The sequence below is a fragment of the Tachysurus fulvidraco genome, chromosome 15, assembly GCF_022655615.1.
Source record: "Tachysurus fulvidraco isolate hzauxx_2018 chromosome 15, HZAU_PFXX_2.0, whole genome shotgun sequence".
Classification (NCBI taxonomy): Eukaryota; Metazoa; Chordata; class Actinopteri; order Siluriformes; family Bagridae; genus Tachysurus; species Tachysurus fulvidraco.
Window position 1 is genome coordinate 5,513,798 of NC_062532.1, and position 20,073 is coordinate 5,533,870.

The 20,073-nt window shown below is 37.5% G+C and overlaps 3 protein-coding genes and 1 long non-coding RNA gene across 4 annotated transcripts in view; 1 reads left to right on the forward strand and 3 right to left on the reverse strand.

Annotated features, from left to right (window-relative positions):
- LOC113659134 (carcinoembryonic antigen-related cell adhesion molecule 5-like) overlaps nucleotides 1-20,073 on the forward strand; it is a 569,148-nt gene that overhangs the window by 446,837 nt on the left and 102,238 nt on the right. The window lies entirely within an intron of this gene.
- LOC113659135 (carcinoembryonic antigen-related cell adhesion molecule 5-like) overlaps nucleotides 1-20,073 on the reverse strand; it is a 109,238-nt gene that overhangs the window by 43,168 nt on the left and 45,997 nt on the right. The gene's annotated exons all lie outside the window — the stretch shown is intronic.
- LOC125138880 lies at nucleotides 1,513-8,431 on the reverse strand. Its single transcript, XM_047801214.1, has 9 exons — nucleotides 8,201-8,431; nucleotides 7,550-7,867; nucleotides 6,926-7,168; nucleotides 6,218-6,535; nucleotides 5,227-5,466; nucleotides 4,307-4,624; nucleotides 2,760-2,996; nucleotides 2,215-2,328; nucleotides 1,513-2,064 (listed from the first exon to the last, which is right to left on the reverse strand). The coding sequence occupies exons 1-9, from the start codon at nucleotides 8,391-8,393 to the stop codon at nucleotides 2,030-2,032; spliced, it is 2,016 nt and encodes a 671-aa protein (XP_047657170.1). The 5' UTR covers nucleotides 8,394-8,431; the 3' UTR covers nucleotides 1,513-2,029.
- Nucleotides 9,347-11,833, reverse strand: LOC125138889. Its single transcript, XR_007138006.1, has 2 exons — nucleotides 11,499-11,833; nucleotides 9,347-9,482 (listed from the first exon to the last, which is right to left on the reverse strand). It is a non-coding gene; the product is annotated as an uncharacterized LOC125138889 (long non-coding RNA).

Below are 20,073 nucleotides of genomic sequence, written 5' to 3' on the forward strand. Positions count from 1 at the left end.
GTTAACCTTAGCATAGCTTCCAGTCACTCATGATGCAGCCACAGCCAGCCCTGGCTCATGTGGCAATGAAATATCTCACCTGCCCCCCCCCAACAGGTGTCTCCTCTGAGATTATCTTTAGCACAGCAGGACATATTGTGTCCCCACATCGGTCCAGACTGCTCCCCTCACATGTGGAGGAGCTTGTGTTCACAAAATACAACATGGAGAAATTTAACTGAGAGTATGTTGGCAGAAGATATCTTCTCCAAGTGAAATATGGTTAAGTTATGGTTAACATAAAACAATTAAAAAAAAAGAAAAAAAAGAATTAAAAACATAAAAAAAAAACTTTGTGTCTGTTTTTTGGCAGACAGTTGACAATAGCATTGCTGTATCTTTTAGTATTATATAGAATACAACTTTTGTTCTGCCAGATCTCCCAGTCAGGGGTTGATATAGTTTAGTTCTTGGAATTCTGTGCATTAAAAAGAAGTTCTTTCAGAAGAAGAACAGTTCTATGAAGTATTTGTTTTTATTCTGTCTGTTCATCATCCTCCAACAAGGACGGGTGGGGATGGGGTTCATAATGTTCACAATGGAATTTTATTAGTTGTTGGTTTACTTTCCCAGTTTAAATGTAGATTAAAAACTCATCTCTTTAGTCAGGCGTACACATAATACATCCCATAATATCATGCACCAGTACATCAGACCAGCACATTTTTATGAACATGAGATATGTTAATCCCTTTCCACTGCTTCTCTCTTTGTACCTATCCCGAGGCATCCAGACACTGTACCAGCTCCCAACGTCCTCTGTGGGACGAAGCCTTTGGACGTCCACTGAGCCGAGGCCGACTCTAAGAATCCTGAGACATCTCCAGTTAGACTCTGTGGTACTCAGGAGATCAGAAGTCCTTGAACCTCACACCAATACAACATTTAACTGACTGTATATTACAATCACACCCCCAGTGTCACCCATATGAGGATGAGGTTCCCCCTTGAGTCCGGTTCCTCTCAAGGTTTCTTCCTTTACCAATTTAAGGGAGTTTTTCCTTGCCACTGCTGCCTGAGTCATCTCAGACTTGCTCATAGGGGAATAAATACATACACACTGTGAACTATATACATCTAATAATATTCTAAAATTTTTATTCTGTTAATTCTTAATTCTTTTATTATTCGTTAATTCCTTTATCATTAATTATGTTTACTTTCTGCTCTGTGTTTATGTTCTGTAAAGCTGCTTTGAGACAATGTCTATTGTAAAAAGCGCTATACAAATAAACTTGAATTGAATTGAATTGAATTGGTTTAACCATGGATGAGGTAATGGCTGTTGTTATTTTCTTTTCAATGATGTTCCTTGTTACATGTTCAAAAACATCAACCAATATTGCATATCCATAATTATTATAATGGATATAATTAAAGAATACTTACAGTATAGCGTAAATTAGAAGTGTAACAAAAAAAACTGGATTTTTACACCTATTTTGAATTTTATTCGAATACAAATACAAATACTTTTCCCCCCTCAACAAATACAGATACAAATACCGGCTGCTTTGCACACCCCTAATACAGACAATAGAACAGTCTAGAACAAATGTGTGGGGGTGAGTTACCTTAAAAAAAAAAAGATAATAAAATCATTAATAATAACTAAAACAGATTTTAATTCAGCATTCACACATTTAGACATAGGACTTAGAAATTAGATTTACATTTCAAAAATATTTAATATTTTATTAAATTGTTGCTACTGTAGCATCACATCATTACAGTGGTGTTTAAATATTATAAGTAAAACAAAAAAAAATTAGCACTCAGTTTCAAAGGAAATTGCAGGAATCATGAGGATGATTTAATTTTTTAAAACACAGAGCAAACAATGCAAAACAGAGAGCAATAGCAAGGTCGGTAAGCAGAAGGCACTGTAACACTGTTATGGTAATGGTTACATTTTTATCAGGTTTTAGTCTGGATGAGACGGAGAACAATGGCTGCTCGACTAGAGGAGATCAGCCACAGACTGCCTCTTCTAATCCTTGTCAAGGGTTACAGAGCTTCCTGGTCCTGATTTTTGGATGGAAAAAATAAAGCTTAGTTGATCAGCTTTAGACATACAATTTTCTGTTTTTACACATTAGTACATACTTTACAGTATATTCAAATATGGACTTTGGTAAAGTTCGTTTTCCAAGATAGCAAGTATTAAATTCTTACTCTCTGGTGTCCTCATTTTTCTGTAGATTCTGGGGTAAATGTACAGTGTGCCCACTAATGCAGACATCAGGATGATGACTTCAAAGACCCACAAAAACACAAACACAGTGAGACCTGAAAGAGACAAAGTGGGGATGGGGGGTGTAATGGTTGTAGAGTGAGTTGTCTTATATTTTTGCTGTGTTTTGGTCATTGAGTTAACGTAAGTCTGAGGGAGGGAATTACTGACGCTTATAACCGTGATGAGCAGGACAGCATCTCAGGCTAGAGAAATAAAAGATGAAGAAGGATCTGAAGCTCTCACATGCACCGACTCACCTGAACTCACCGACTGACCCAAACTGTACAGGTGAAAATTAGGAGAAAAACAGTTTTTTCTAGGCTTCACCTATCTAGTTTTGGTAAGTCTGTGCCCGTGATTCCTGTTCTTCGTCTATTATTGTTGTAGTTTGGCTGAGTATTTCAACTTTGTCTCAAGGCAGCTTTACATAAGTATAGAAACAGAATAAATATTTTTTAATGTTATATAAAAAAGACAGACTCACTGGTAAACTTTGGCAGTTCAATTGAATTGTAGTCTCGATTGACATGATTTTTGACATGACAGGTTACTTTTTCATTATGCATTTTATCCAGTACGAGAGTTTTGTTGTCGTCCTCCAACCGAGTGATTGATTCAGAAGTCCAGCTGAAGTGCAGGTTGTCTCCATCAGCAGAACAGAACACTCTCCTGACGTCAGAGAACAAGTAGCTGTAGGACAGTTTCACTGAGGACACCCTGGCTATGGATTAAAGATAAACACCCCAAGATGAATAACTACAGAAAGCATAATAAATAAACACAAAATCAAAGCAAAAATATAAGAGGAAATTAGAAGGACATCGACATAAACTCAAATGTAGATCAAATCAAAGTCAAATAAAAATGTAAGTTCAATCAAAATAAAATCTGAGATTTTTTTGTTATTGTTGTTGTTTGGTTAATATATACACTTCTGCATTTTTAATTGAATAAAGCCTCATTTATATAAAAATATTAAAATGTAAAAATAAATATTGAGAGAGACTATAGTTATAGTTAATATATTTTTTATTGATCACGGCTTGAATCTCAGTTTGGAGTCACTTCCGCAGCCCCTAATGGTTCATGCCCTGGACAGGTGCCTGTTGGCTGCTAAGTCCATAACCATACAGACAGATCTGCTCACCTTACGCATTGGGTCCATACCTAGTGTTTGCTTAAAGCTGCTTCCCCTGGTTGCGGAAGCATAACCCGCGAATAGACTGGGCCACGCAGTCAGTCACGGTCTTAGGCTCTTAGTGCCCCCAGAGCTGCCTCGGAGGGGCACTCCCCTCTGAGCTGGTTAGGGCCTTTCAGAGAGACTGAACAGCGAGTGTGGGAACATCGAGGGCCATTTCTAGGGCAGGGGTACTGTAACATCGCAGTCACCTTTCAGGCAAATCCATGGCCACAAGCACGCCTCTTTATAGGCTCTCGGTCACATGCATATAATTAGCACAACTCTGTGCCAGACTGGCGGGGTAGTACAAAGAGAGGTAATATATACGAGTTGAATTTGAAGGAGATTTTGATTGAGTTTCAGGGTGGTAAGTTGTATGAAGGCCCCACCAAGAGGTAATTTCCCTTAGAGCCAGGAGGAAATGCTTCTGTGCTCTTCCAAACTCCCAACTGCCTCACCCACGCTCGCCCAGTGTAACGTTAGAGCTTTGGGCACATGATCAGGGAGTAAAACCTTCTTGGATAAAACCTTGATTTGGGCACATCCTGTCAACACAAGCATTTCACCTTTGCACTTCACCCTTGCACTTACCCCTTATTTAAATTTCTACCCATTTATATATCTACCCTGTCATCACTCCCTGTTTAGCCACATGCTATGTGCTCCGTACACCTGTCCACATTTCCGATCCACTACCCGATTGGATAATGGGCCGGACTTGGTACCCTCTCCTCCTAGCAGAACCGTAGTCCTCATGTAATAATAGTGTGTATGAATGTTTATTTTTTTATACATTTATGAACTAACTTGTAGTGTGCTGTGTGATGTGATTAGAGGTTGTGTGGTCATACCTTCAATGTTCACCTGGAGAGTATAACTGCCTTTATTTGTCCCGTCTCCATCAAATATATCTAAAGTGTATGTTCCAGAGTCGTTCCTCTCTGCACTGGTTAGTATCATAGTTTTATTATCATTAACAAACTGCCATCTTGAGAGAAGTGGTGTTGGTGAAGAACTTTCTTTTGTTCTATATCTTAAAATTAAACCAGTGTTCTTTAAGTCAAACCAATCCTCCGAGGGCATTAGCAGTTGTAGTCGTTGTCCCACAGCTACATAACACTGATCACTCTGATTAAATCTACAGACAACATGATCCTGAAACAGTGAACCTGCAGAGGAAGAAAAAAATCATCAGCATTCTGTTATTATTATAGCAAACTGAAAGACACCTTTGATCTTTAAACTTTGAAACTGTCTATTTTTATTTTCTCAGTTGATTTACTTATTTTGTTGGATTTTATTTGTAAAAATTAACAAAGAACCAATACTGATAAGTGCATCAGTGATTAAGACTTTTTTCCCCTATCATTTGATTGCTGACGGATTCAAGGATAAAAACGATGTATTTTGAACTTTTCGATGAGATGGGTGTGGGTGGGGTTAATCAAAAATGTCTGTTTGAGTGTGTGGGGTTAATCACTAGTGTCTTTCGGAATGGGTGGGTTTAGACAAGCGTGTCTGTGGTTGAGTAAAGAGAATTAATCAGTAGTGTCTGTCAATAGTGGGAGTTAAAATTTATGGTGAAGCAACAAGGAGAAATTGAACTTTGTAAAAGAGCTGTTGGGATTATTTAAGAAATTAAATAATTACAGGCAGGATTAGTCAAGGCTGCCCTAAGGATGTTTTGGGATCTGGCTGTTCTGTCTGTATTCACAAACTGCTGCATTGGATTTTTGTTCATTAAATCATTCTTTAGGAACGACAGACTCACCAGAACATTGGTGGAACTCCACGGTATCGTGGTCACGGCTGACATGATTTTCTACATGGCAGGTGACTTTTCCTTGATGGTCTTCTTCCAGTGTGACAGTGTTGTTCTTGTTCTCCAGTTGAGGGAATGCGTTAAAATCAGAAGTCCAACTGAAGTGGAGGTTGTCTCCATCAGAAGAACACCTAACTCTCATTCCAAGGGGCAAGCAGTTGTACGACACTTTCACTGATGAAACCTGAGCTGTAGATTGAGATAAACACCTCAGAATAAATTACTAAACACATTATCAAACCAAAAAAGCAAGAACAAATCAGAAACACATCAACATAATCTCAAAACAGAGGAACAATGACTTTCTCTTAAGAGCTTTATCACTGTCTAATAAAGATTTAAAATTTGAGATAAAATAAATTATATTTTTCTCATTGTTAAATAAAGTATGCACATTTCTGCATTTTTAATTAGATGGAGGCTCATTTGTATGGAAGTCGCAAGAGGCCATGCATTATTATATTTTTTCTTGTTTTGTCATAATAAGGACTTAATTTACTCATGATCTCTGCATGTACCCCATTGTTAATAAATTATTATAACGTTAAGCCTTTGTTAGCTTAGCTTAGTATAAATACTGTCAATTGTTTTGTATTCATTTTGTATTTGCATTTATTAAAAAATATATAATTTTGAATTTATTTATTGTTCTATGATGTAAGAGCTTGCAGACACTTGCTTTCCCCTTTCAGTGCTATTAACGCTAAGTATCTAAAAGCTAAAGCGAATGTGATTATCCATGATTGGTCGCTTTACTTTGTTTTTGCTGCCTTTAGAACGTTCTTATGCAGAGATCATGAAAAGAAATATTGTTATCACGACAAAACTTTGTCGAGATAATGAGAAAATTAAGTCGTTATATATAAAATGTTAATAATTTTTATTTATGAAGTAACTTGTAGTGTGCTCTGTGATGTGATTAGGGATTGTTTGGTCCTACCTTCAATGTTCACCTGGAGAGTATAACTGCCTTTACTTCTTCCTTCTCCATCAAAGATGTATAAAGTGTATGTTCCAGAGTCGCTCCTCTCTGCACTGGTTAGTATCATAGTTTTATTATCATTAACAACCTGCCATCTTGGGAGACGTGGTGTTGGAGGGGAACTTTGGGTTTTTCTATATGTTAAAATTAAATTAGTGGTCATTAGGTCAAACCCATCCTCCCAGGGCATTTGCAGTTGCAGTCGTTGTCCCAGAATTACATAGCATGGATTTCCCTGATTAAATCTACAGACATCATGATCCTGAAACAGTGAACCTGCAGAGGTAAAATAAAAAATCATCCTTAAAAAAGTTAGTCACAAGAGTCTGTTCCTGTGTCAAGATTATTACTCAATGTGACTGAGAGAGTGAATGGAATCAGTTAAACTTAGAGCATCGAAACATAGTGGAGCAACGAAGAGAAAACAAACTTTGTGAAGCAGCAGTTGGGATTAATCAAGACTGTGTATTGGTATAAGCAGTATTAGTCAAGACTGTCTTCAGAATGTGTTGGGATTGGACAGGCTTATTTCTGGTGTGGGTGCAAGTGGGGTAAAGTCAGTAAAGTAAGATTTATCCAGACATTTGGCTGTTTTGTCTCTGTATTCACAAACTGCTGCATTGGAATTTTGTTCATTAAATCCTTCTTTATAAAAGACAGACTCACCAGGACATTGGTGGAGTTCAGCAGTATCGTGGTCACGGCTGACATGATTTTCTACATGGCAGGTGATGTTTCCTTGATGGTGTTGTTCCAGTGTAACAGTGCTGGTCCCGTTCTCCAGTTGAGGGAGTGTGTTAAAGTCAGAAGTCCAGCTGAGGTGAAGGTTGTCTCCATCAGCAGAACAGGTCACTTTCATGACTCCAGAGGACAAGCAGCTGTAGGACACTTTCACTGAGGACACCTGAGCTGTAGATTAGAGATAAACACCTGTGAATAAATTACTTAACACATTATCAAACCAGAAAAGAAATAACAAATCAGAAACATTGCAACATAATCCCAAAACAAAAAGAGGTAGAGGAACAATGACTTTCTCTTGAGAGCTTCTTCATTGTCTTATAAAGATTTAAATTCCAACATCAAAAATCCTAAATGTTTGTAAAATAACACGTACATTTCTGCATATTTAATTAGATGGAGCCTCATTAGCATAAATATATATTCAAATATATAAAAAAAAAAAAACATTGAGAGATTCTACAGTATGTGTGAATGTTTATATTTTATACATTTATGAAATAACTTGTAGTGTGCTGTGTGATGTGATTAGATGTTGTGTGGTCCTACCTTCAATGTTCACCTGGAGAGTATAACTGCCTTTACTTCTCCCGTCTACATCAAAGATCTCTAAAGTGTATGTTCCAGAGTCGTTCCTCTCTGCACTGGTTAGTATCATAGTTTTACTATCATTAACAAACTGCCATCTTGGGAGACGTGGTGTTGGTGTTGGGGAACTTTGGTTTTTTCTATATGTTAAGTTGAAACTAGGTGTCTTTAGGTCAAACCCATCCTCCAGCGGCATTTGCAGGTACAGTCGTTGTCCCATAGCAACATGGCACGGTTTAATCTGATTAAATCTACAGACATGATCCTGAAACAGTGAACCTGCAGAGGAAGAAAAAATCATCAGCATTCTGTTAATATTATTGTAAACTGAAACACACCTCTGATCTGTGTAAACATCAAAAGTGTTTATCTTCTGCAAATAATTTACTTATTTGTTGTGCCTCTGGGAGTAAATGGGATCAGTTCAACTTTACAGTGAAGCAACAAGGAAAATCAACAATGTGAAGGTGGAATTATTTAAGACTATATGACAGGCAGGAATAGTCAAAGCTGTCCTCAGGATGAGTTGGGATCTTGCTGTTTTGTCTCTGTGTACACAAACTGCTGCATTGGATTTTTATTGGATTAAATAATTATAAAAGACAGACTCACCAGGACATTGGTGGAGTTCAGCAGTATCGTGGTGACGGTTGACATGATTTTCTACATGGCAGGTGATGTTTCCTTGATGGTCTTGTTCCAGTGTGACAGTGCTGGTCCCGTTCTCTAGTTGAGGGAATGTGTTAAAGTCAGAAGTCCAGCTGAAGTGAAGGTTGTCTCCATCAGCAGAACAGGTCACTTTCATGACTCCAGAGGAAAAGCAGCTGGACAACACTTTCACTGAGGAAACCTGAGCTGTAGATTAGAGAAACCAGCAATGCAAGAACAAATCAGAAACACAGAAATATAAAATCAAATATAGATGTGACTATTGAAGGTTTAAATTGTAAAAACCTTGATCTCTGCATGTACCTCATTGTTAATATGTAATAAATTATTATAAAGTTAATCCTTTATTAGCTTAGCTTAGTATAAATACTGTCAATTTGTTTTGTGTTTGTTTTGTATTTGCATTTATTATAAAAAATATAATTTTGAATTTATTTATTGTTCTATAATGTAAGAGCTTGCAGACACTTGCTTTCCCCTTTCAGTGCTATTAAAGCTAAGTATCTAAAAACTGCTCATACAATATATGTGTGGTTAGTTTAACTGTGTTTTCAGAAACAGCGGCTGGATTAACCTTAGTAGGGCCACTATATGTTCTTCAAAAATAAAGATGCAGACATCACAGCCTCCTTCTTAAATGTTGGACACTTATGTGGAAGTTGTCAATCACATGAGTCCCTGATCAAAGTAAAAGCGAATGTGATTATCCATGATTGGTCGCTTTACTTTGTTTTTGCTGCCTTTAGAACGCTCTTATGCAGAGATCATGAAAAGAAATATCACGACAAAACAACTTTGTCGAGATAATGAGAAAATTAAGTCATTATATATAAAATGTTAATAATTTTTATTTATGAAGTAACTTGTAGTGTTCTCTGTGATGTGATCAGGGATTGTGTGGTCCTACCTTCAATGTTCACCTGGAGAGTATAACTGCCTTTACTTCTTCCTTCTCCATCAAAGATGTATAAAGTGTATCTTCCAGAGTCGTTCCTCTCTGACCTGGTTAGTATCATAGTTTTATTATCATTAACAAACTGCCATCTTGGGAGATGTGGTGTTGGTGTTGGGGAACTTTGTTTTTTTCTGTATGTTAAGTTGAAACTAGTGGTCTTTAGGTCAAACCCATCCTCCAGCGGCATTTGCAGGTACAGTCGTTGTCCCACAGCTACATAACACGGTTTAATCTGATTAAATCTACAGACATGATCCTGAAACAGTGAACCTGCAGAGGAAGAAAACATCATCAACATTCTGTTAATAGTATTGCAAACTGAAACGCACCTCTGATCTGTGCAAACATCAAAAGTGTTTATCTTCTGCAAATAATTTACTTATTTGTTGTGCCTCTGGGAGTAAATGGGATCAGTTCAACTTTAGAGTGAAGCAACAAGGAAAATCAACAATGTGAAGGAGCAGGTGGAATTATTTAAGACTCTATGACAGGCAGGATTAGTCAAGGCTGTCCTCAGGATGAGTTGGGATCTTGCTGTTTTGTCTCTGTGTACACAAACTGCTGCATTGGATTTTTATTGGATTAAATAATTATAAAAGACAGACTCACCAGGACATTGGTGGAGTTCAGCAGTATCGTGGTGACGGCTGACATGATTTTCTACATGGCAGGTGATGTTTCCTTGATGGTCTTGTTCCAGTTTGACAGTGCTGGTCCCGTTCTCCAGTTGAGGGAGTGTGTTAAAGTCAGAAGTCCAGCTGAAGTGAAGGTTGTCTCCATCAGCAGAACAGGTCACTTTCATGACTCCAGAGGACAAGCAGCTGTACATCACTTTCACTGAGGAAACCTGAGCTGTAGATTAGAGAAACCAGCAATGCAAGAACAAATCAGAAACACAGAAATATAAAATCAAATATAGATGTGACTATTGAAGGTTTAAATTGTAACAACCTTAAATGCCTAGATTTGTTGTTTTTCTGTTAAGTATGTATATTTCTGCATTTTTAAATAGATGCTACTGCATTTGCATAAACAAATAATAAAATATAAAACAAAACTTTTTAAGCGTTTAGTCACACGCTATGTGCTTTGTACGCCTGTCCACATTTCCCATTCACTACCTGGATAATGGGCCGGACTTGGTACCCCTCCTCCTAGCAAAACCGAAGTCCACCCATAATAATAGTGTGGATGAATGTTTATATTTTATACATTTATGAAATAACTTTTAGTGTGCTGTGTGATGTGATTAGAGGTTGTGTGGTCCTACCTTCAATGTTCACCTGGAGAGTATAACTGCCTTTTGTTCTCTCATCTCCATCAAAGGTGACTAAAGTGTATGTTACAGAGTCGTTCCTCTCTGCACTGGTTAGTATCATAGTTTTATTATCATTAACAAACTGCCATTCTGGGAGACGTGGTGTTGGTGGGAAACTTTGCGTTTTTCTATATGTTAAGTTAAAACCAGTGGTCATTAGGTGAAACCCATCCTCCAGCGGCATTTGCAGGTGCAGTCGTTGTCCCACAGCTACATAACATGGTTTATTCTGATTAAATCTACAGACAACATGATCCTGAAACAGTGAACCTGCAGAGGAAGAAAAAAACATCAGCATTCTGTTAATATTATTGTAAACTGAAACACACCTCTGATCTGTGTAAAAATAAAAACAGTATCTTCTCCAAGTAATTGTTTATTTAGTTGTTAAAATCTTAGGAGTAAATTGGAAGGAAAACCATTTTAATAGCAAGTTTATTTAATGATAAATAAATTATATGACAGCAAACTGTTGCGTACATCTTTCTCTGATGAACCATTTTTCCCCAACATCATTCATAAACCATATTTTATATACAAATTATGTACAATGACATAAAATAGAAGATGTAACATTTGCACACAAGTTTACTCTGTATTGCGCTTTTAACAATGAACATAGCCACAATTTTGCTTCATAGAATTCTAAAAATAGAAAATTGAAAAGAAAAACCTGCCCAGGGTTAAGAATCAGATCAGAATTATTATTATTACTTGTTTATATTTTTTGTTTTGTACTTTTTTTTCATAAAACATAATTTGATTGATGAAGTTACACATTCACAGAAAAAAACATTCTCTACTTTTGAAGTGCAGGAAGTGTTCATTAAAAGCTGACTGATTTACTGATATCTGATCTCACAGGTTTAAACTACATTTAGACCATTTCTCATTTCATAAAGCAGAAACTGTACAACTGCACATGTAGTAAATAAATGAATCATGCATTATTAGAGGATAAAACTTACCCATGACAACGTGGGTGTAAATCAACAGGACTCCAAAAATGACCTGTATTCTCATTTTGTCCAGAGAACAATCCTCTCTCTGTACTTGATGGAGATCTTGGATCTGAGTGATGAACGTCTACAAAAGCAAGATGGAGCTTCTTTTATAGAACTAATAATATTTTCCTGAGAAACAGGAAGTGTCCATGCGCCGTTTAGACCCCTTGATTTAGAAGTGATAAAACAGCCCTGTGGTTTGTTCATTCGTATTTTCTGAGGAAATATTTTTTTACGCATACTTACATGGTCATACAGGGTCTATAAACCTCTTACAACAGCCTGTTTTCATGTTTATTTCAGATAAATTGATCTTAATTCAGGTAACCTATATTTAGGAATAGATGTCACAATGATTCATCATTTGTTTATTTATTTTTAAGTTGGGAGACTTTCTTTTCTTATTCAAAAGCTAATATAATAACAGAGGTTTGGAGAGTTACAGCAATATGTTTTCCAGTCATTATTACAATATTGAACATATATTTACCCTCTTCTCAACCTCAGGCGTGAATTCTTAAGGCACGATATCACGCACACTCATGAACACAGTCAAAGTGAACAAATTTTTTTCAATATTTCACAGAAAACAGAAAGGAAATCTGCTTCGATCTTATATTGTGATATTTAATACAGTCTATTGATAATAATATATACTTATTTATAAATATTACATTGTTAATAAGTATTAAATAATACTACTTGAGTTAACTTTGGGCATTAATTCATAAGGCACTCATGTAACATTTAAAAAATAAAGGTAGAAAACACCCTTGTTTTGACAACTCTTATGTACATCTCTTTTTTTTCTCTCTTTTACAGAAAAGTAGAAAAAACTAAGCAACTGAAAAAACTAAAAAAAAAACTAACCAACTGAAACAGTGTGAGCTGCTTAGGAAACTGTGGCTGTGTGGGTTCAACACTTAAAACTGCAACAAGAAACTTCCAATTTCTTTTTTCCCATCATGAAACAACGTTTACGTTTTTTATATTATAATCTAAACCTTACTTATGATTAAGGACAATGGTGTGACCATGTGTGTCAACAAGTAGGAAGAGAAAACAATAGGAAAACTTGTTTTTTTTAATATATATATTAAACCCAATTCATGGTACATTTGCTAATTTCAAATATGATATACTATAAAAAGATCTTCTTCTACTTTCGGCTTCACCTAACTCTATCATCGGCATCCTCTACTCTCGCACCAGTTACCTTCATGTTCTCATGACCTCTCTTCCTCTTGACCTCTTACCTGGCAGCTCCATCTTCAACATCCTTCTAGCAATATAACCAATCCCCCCCTTGCACATATCCAAACCATGTCAATCTAGCCTCTCTGATCTTGTCCACAAAGCAGCCAACCTGAGCTGTCCCTCTGATTTGCTCGTTCCTAATGCTGTCTCTCCTTGTCATTCCTAAAGAGAACTTCAACATCCTCATCCCTTCTACCTCCATCTCTGCCTCATGTCTTATCCTTACTGCTACAGTCTCTATCCCATACAGCATAGCTGGTCCCTCTACTGTCCTTTGATTATTTCCTACATTCTTCTGTCGTACAACACTCCACCCACTACAACCCACCTGTACTCACGTCTTCACCTTTTTACCAGACTCCATGCAACAGTGGATGGTTGACCCCAAATATTTAAACTTCTGCACCTTCTTGACCTCAGCCCCTGCAACCTCACTGTTCTGCTTCCCTCACTCTCATATGTATTCTGCCTATCTACAACTGATTTTCATTCCTCTTATTTCCAGAGCAGACCTCCACCTTTCCAGGTGTTCCTCCACATGCTCTCTACTCTCACTACATCATTGTCCATGGAAATTCCTGTCTGACTTCATCTGCCAACCTGCAGACTTAATCTGCCAACTTCATCTGCCAACCTGTCAAAGCCAATTCTTGATGAAGCCCCACATCCACTCCTCTGTCTGACCTAAAGCACATCTCACTGCTTTCCTACTCCTCTCATTCTGTACATATCCTGAACTACCCTGACATACATCTCTGCCTTTCCTGACATCCTCATACCATACCTCCTCTCTCGGCACCCTGTCATACTTTCTCTAAATGCACAAAGACATGCAGTGCTGTTCCTTCTGACCATCTCTGTACTTCTCTATTAAAATTCTCAGCAAAAATTGCATCAGTAGTGGTCTTTCTAGGCATGAAGCCATACTGCTGCTCACAAATAACCACTTCCTTTCTTAGCCTAGCTTCCACTACTCTTTACCATAGCTTCATTGTGTAGCTTATCAACTATAAATATATAGACAGATATTTCTTAGTTTAGGCTCTGGATTGTTAAGGCTCAAGCCCCAGCAATGCCAAGTGGCCACTGAAGAAAGATTTTCTCTGTGTTGTAATGTGATAAAGGTTTTTCTTCTTCTGAAGGTTAATACATTTTAAATAAAGTGACTGTCTATCTGTGAACACTGTTAAAAAAAACTATGGATTTAAAATAGCAACTAATGCATTACATTTAAATAGCAAAAAAAAAAGGTATAAATTCTTGAATTTCTTTTTTCTACACATTTTATGTACAATGCTAAATCTCCCTGTGTGTGTATGAGGGAGAGAGAGAGAGAGAGAGAGAGAGAGAGAGAGAGAGAGAGAGAGAGAGAGAGAGAGAGAGATGCATTGACTCTTACAGTTCTCTGCAATGCATCTCTCTCTCTCTCTCTCTCTCTCTCTCTCTCTCTCTCTCTCTCTCTCTCTCTCTCTCTCTCTCCCTCATACACACAGGGAGATTTAGCATTGCCAATCCACAAATTGGTATGTTTTGGGAGGACAGAGGAAGCTTGTAAACCCAGAGGAAACCCAAATAGTTGTAGGGAGCACATGCAAAACTAAAAACAAACAGTTACCTGAGCTCTAGACAGCAAGATGGACAAACCATTGAAAAGATTAGTTTGTATGGGTGGAATATCATCAACTTCTTCTACCAGGATCATCATAGCAACAAATTACAAAAACTGGAAAAAAAAAGTGTACCAAAAAATAATGTTAATGATGCATCCTGAGACAGGCTGATATTGTGTCACTCACTAACTGCGCTGGACTCTTGAGTACACACAATCTTCTTGTTCTTTGGGCACCTTACACTTTTTTTTGTGCAGGAGTGTTAAACACCAGCTCTCCATACTGCACATCATCCTCTTTCTTCTGATTGGATGTGACCACTGTGCTGTACTCCACATCCTCGTTCTGTGCTGGGGCTGAACCACAAAACACCACACAGAGAATTCTTGACGAAATAAAATTGATTAATGTACTTAGTATTAAACAGGCTTTTAACTTATAATAACATTAAACACCATTTCATATTTCCTTATTTTTCTATTTGGCCGTACTAATGGTACTAATAAGTGTCATAAATCAATGTAAGGTATTTGAATTAATCCAGTGCATATTAAAGTGTGGTAAAAATTTTACACGTACTGGGTCTGGTGCCTGTTCTGTTCCTGGCTGAGTGGGTGACCTCTGCGTACACAAGCTGCATGCTGTCCTGAGAAAGGGCTGTATAAAAAAACACACATTAATTCCCTGCTATTAATCTCCATAAGCTACAGAAAATTACAAAAGATTCAGAAATACACTCTCACTCACTCACTCACTCACTCACTCATTTTCTAACACTTATCCGAACTACCTCAGGTCACGGAGAGCTTGTGCCTATCTCAGTCGTCATCGGGCATCAAGGCAGGATACACTCTGGACGGAGTGCCAACCCATCACAGGGCACACACACACACTCTCATTCACTCACGCAATCATACACTACGGACAATTTTCCAGAGATGCCAATCAACCTACCATGCATGTCTTTGGACCAGGGGAGGAAACTGGAGTACCCGGAGGAAACCCCCGGAGGAAACCCCCGAGGCACTAGAGTTGGGTCCGAGTCCACCTTTGTCGAGTACGAGTCAAGACCAAGTCCTTAAACATCAAGTCCAAGTCCGAGTTCTTAAAGGCCGAGTCCGAGTCGAGTCTGCCTGACTCCAGAAAGTAATTAAATTAAAAAATATTATAAATTGGTATTGTAAATTTTTTCATTCTATTAATATTTTAACCTTTCAACCCATTAAACCAATGGCAATATAAAATGTAATAAAAAAATACCACTATTACATCTTGTCATTGCCATTGAACATTTTTATTTTATGTCAACAGAACTAGTTTCCTATAAAAAAAAAGGTTTCAAAGAAAAGAAGGGTATATGTAGAACTTTTATTGTATTACAAGTGCATGAAAATACAAATGAATTTTATGAATTTTATTATTGTATCACACTATATTGTCCTCCAGTTAAAGCTGACATTTCAATTATTTAATGCCTCTCCCCCCACATTTAAACAGGCTGAGGAAATACTCAGACTAGAGTTTAAATCTATCAGTTAGTCATAACAACAAACTTAAAGCTTTATTATGGTGTTTAATCAACATCAAACTCCTTTCTGAACATAGCTCTCTGGTCTTGTAACATGAGTTGTAATGAACACTGAACATGAAATGTACTATAGTGCACAGTCAAGCACTAAACCAGGGCCATATTGCTTTTCAAAAATACAAGCGCTGTGACCATTTTATGAGTTAAACGTGCACGATGTGGTCTCACGATGAGGCCAGCTTTGCTAAAGACACACTCTACTGGTGCAGAGGATGCTGGAATAGACAGCACTTTTACAACCAGAGAGTAAAGCTGTGGGAATCTCTCCCTGTTTGTCGACCAAAATTCAAGTGCTGTATTTGTGTCTGTGTCTTGAATGGCATCAGAGTACTTGTGTATCTGAGCTGAAATGCATGCATCCTTAGCTGAGTGGCTCAGGTGCTTGTGGGCTCGATAGCGAGCTAGAAGTCATGGGCATTTGCCAGGAGGAGAATTTGAGGTTTCATCAGCATCAACTCCAGAATGCACCATCTGCAGTCTCCATCTGCTGGGGCCTCAACTTCTGCAGTCAAAGTATCTGAAAAATCTGAAACATGCACAAATAACACATGTTAAAATGCATTTGGGGACCTAAGGACCATTATTGTATGCCTACTGCATATTTTTATGCTCTGCAGTATACAGAGTATATAGTAGACAAATAAGAAGTTTGCTTCAGAATAAAATGCAGACAAATCATTTTTGGGGATCAAGCATTGTTGCCAAGGAATAGACATTATGGTTGAACTGGTACTCTTTCCCATTTTGCTCAACCATTTTGGTTCTCACAAAGAAGAATCTCTTTAAAAGTGGTTGCCGAAGGGCTGTGGCTAGTGGCCAGCAATGACTTCGTGACTCTGATATTTGGATATTCGTGACCATTTTCTCACCCTCTGTAAGATCTGTTGCTTCCGCAAAAGGAAAGAGAACAGAACCTAAATCGTTCAGTTGATTCCATTCACGAACTGAAAAAAGAACATGTTGAAAGTCTGAACTGCAAATTTGTGTGAGATCCCTATGGTAGCTGCTTGAATGTACTGTTCTAGCGTGTGGATGTAGCTGCAGGAATTGATCTATCTGTCCCAAATGTAGCCTCAAATTGTTCTTTAAAAGTTGTACTTGTGTGAAGTAATGAGGTTAATTTTGACATTTTGGCAAGTGCTGAAGAAAAGTCCTAGGCTTCTTTCATTCCATCATATACAATTAATTGAAGAGAATGTGCAAAACATGACAGCCTTTGGCTTTTTCTCACCATGATAGTCTGGTCTTCCCAGGTCACATCTTCCCAGAGACTATCATCATCTAAGTTTTCCTCTTCTGCATCACTGCTATCACTGTGCTTCTCTTCCTGTGGTAGCTTGACATTGAATGCACATTTATTGGCTGCATTATCAGTAATAATGTACCTGACTTTACTTGCTCTGTTATATTCATCAATGATCTCGTCAAATGCCATGGCTATGTCGTCTCCACAGTCTACAGTCTAAAAGAAAGGACTCCAGATGATTTCCATCTTGGTTTAATCCAAGGGCTGTAACACCGAAGAGGGACCGCATGGTTCGATCAGACCATATGTCAGCAGTTATGGACACAGATGATTAGGTCTGGAGCTTCCTTTTAATTGAATCTTTCACCTGATGTCTTGGAGAACTTGCATCATAAAGTTGCACTGCTTGTTTGGTCAATTCTGGTCTTGCAAATCCTGCAGTGCTGGGCTGTTGGTCTGTTGGTTGCTGCTGCTGTCTTTGGTACTCTCTTATTCTGGGAAAAAAAAGGAGAAAATTTTAACAATACTTGCTCATTCAAAAACAGAAGGTACAGGCAAAACAAGGGTATTTGTCTAATGTATTTGTAATATTTTGCAAAGTTTTGTTTAAGCCATTTTACTAGTTATTGCAATTCAGATCACATTAAGTAATTGATAGAAAATAATTACATGACATTAAGAGCAAATCATTTTAAATTTAAAAGGACGATATTTACAGTCCCTGCATTTCAGTGTTGATATGTTAATTTCCTTACTAACATGTAAAAAACAAATCTCAATCAGCAGGGTTTATATTATATCCCACATTAAGAATTACATTTAACATTTTGTAAAATTAAAGACTGGAATCACCAAATGCTAATGTTTAGGGGTGGGCGATACTAAAATCTTATTTCATGATAATTGTTTTCTCAAGTAGGTCCAAGTAGTATTCAAGTAAGAATAAATACTACTGGAATTAAATAAAGCAATTAAATGTAAAATAAAACAGACTTCACTGTATGACATGCACATTAAATTTCATTACATTTAATAAAGTTAGTTATCAGTAGAGTGAGTGAGTGATTTTGTTAACATTACGGCAACAGATTTATTTGACTGATATGACTACTGTTTGTTTACATTCACTTAAGACATCTTACCAATGTACATAACTGATTGTTTACATGAATACTCCGCCAAACTTACATTTTGACATGATGTGTGTGAATTTATTTGACCGTGTAAGTGTAAAACCATTTGATAATTCATCACTGATGATGCACATTGAGGCGGGCTCATTTCTGTCTGCATGATTTAAGTTCAGACCCAATATATATTTAGCGTCATATCGCCCAGCCCTAACAATGTTATTTGGATTTAAATTGGTATAAAAGTTATAATAAGCAACTTACCTTTCTTTATGTTTTCTCTGAACATGTTGGTAGAAATTTGAAGTCGTGTCAGAAACATCAGTAAGAGTTGTTTTGCAAAATTTGCAATCCGCAGAGTGCTTCATTTTACCGGATGTCTTGCATATAAATTCTTTATGATTTTCGTAAGCAAAACAAATTATTGCTGACTTTGAAGACATCGTCCTAGCCACACATTGATATCCAGTGAGTGATGTGTGTGTTTCGTTTGCAAGCATAAGATGATGCTACGGCTGCCTGCCGGTGTGGTACAGTAAAATGACAAACGGGGAGACATTAATTAATTTCTCATCTCAATTTTATTGTTACACATGACGCGGACTCGACTGTACTCGGAATATTTTCAAGTCGAGTCTAAAATGTTCAAGTCGGTGTCAAGTCCGAGTACAAATTCACCCGAGTGCATGACAAGTCCGAGTTCATTCAAAATTGGACTCGAGTCCGGACTCGAGTCCGAGTTCAAGTACCCCAACTCTACGAGGCAAGGACCCCGACCCTGGAGGTTTGAGTCGAAAGTGCTAACCACAAAGCCACCATGCCCCCCTCAGAAATACACTGTCCACTTAATTGAAAACTCCTGTACACCTGGCACATGATGTGTTGTTACAAAATCATCATATAAAAGCATACAGATACAGATCAAGCACAAGCTTAAAAAAATAAATACATGATTTTAAATAAATGACGAATGAATGCCAAACAAATCTCACATGATTTTGTGCAAACTCTGCAACACAGTTTCCCTCTAACCTTTGTTCCTTAGGCCTTGTCTCTTCTTGTAGATGCAGAAAGCTAAGGCAGCTAGTATAATGAGAATCGCACAAACTGAGTTCAGGATAAGTAGAGTGACATCTACAAGAATAAAGACAAAAACATTTCAGTCATTTAAGGTGTTGATATGTAGAGAGAAATTCAGGCCATGACATTAATAACAACATATACTGCCAAGTTATTATGAAAGCAAACTGAATTTGACTAATCATCCATGTTTTATTATATGTAACTTGAAGTTATTAATACAGTAGTTAATTTTTTTATTTGGTAGCACATGACTTTGCGCATCTCTGACCTTATTCAATAACCAGCAGGTCTGTCAACTTGCTAGACCAAGGGAACAGTGGAGGTTGCTAAGCTAGGGTGTGAGACAATGGACATCCTGGGAGAGGTTCGAGGAGGCCAGAGGGTAACTGCTGGGGTGTCTTGGATGTTGCATGCTAGGACATAATATCTGACATCCTGTCACAGTGTGGGCCACCAGAAGGTGTTCTATAGGAGTGTTCTATATCATCTGGTGAATACCTGAATGGCCGTAACTGAGGTGGTGTGCACCCATTGGAAAATTCTCTGTAGTGTAGGCACATACTGTTTTGTGGAATCTACACTCAAGATAGCGGTTCTCAGTCCTCAGATTCCATCTCACTAAGCT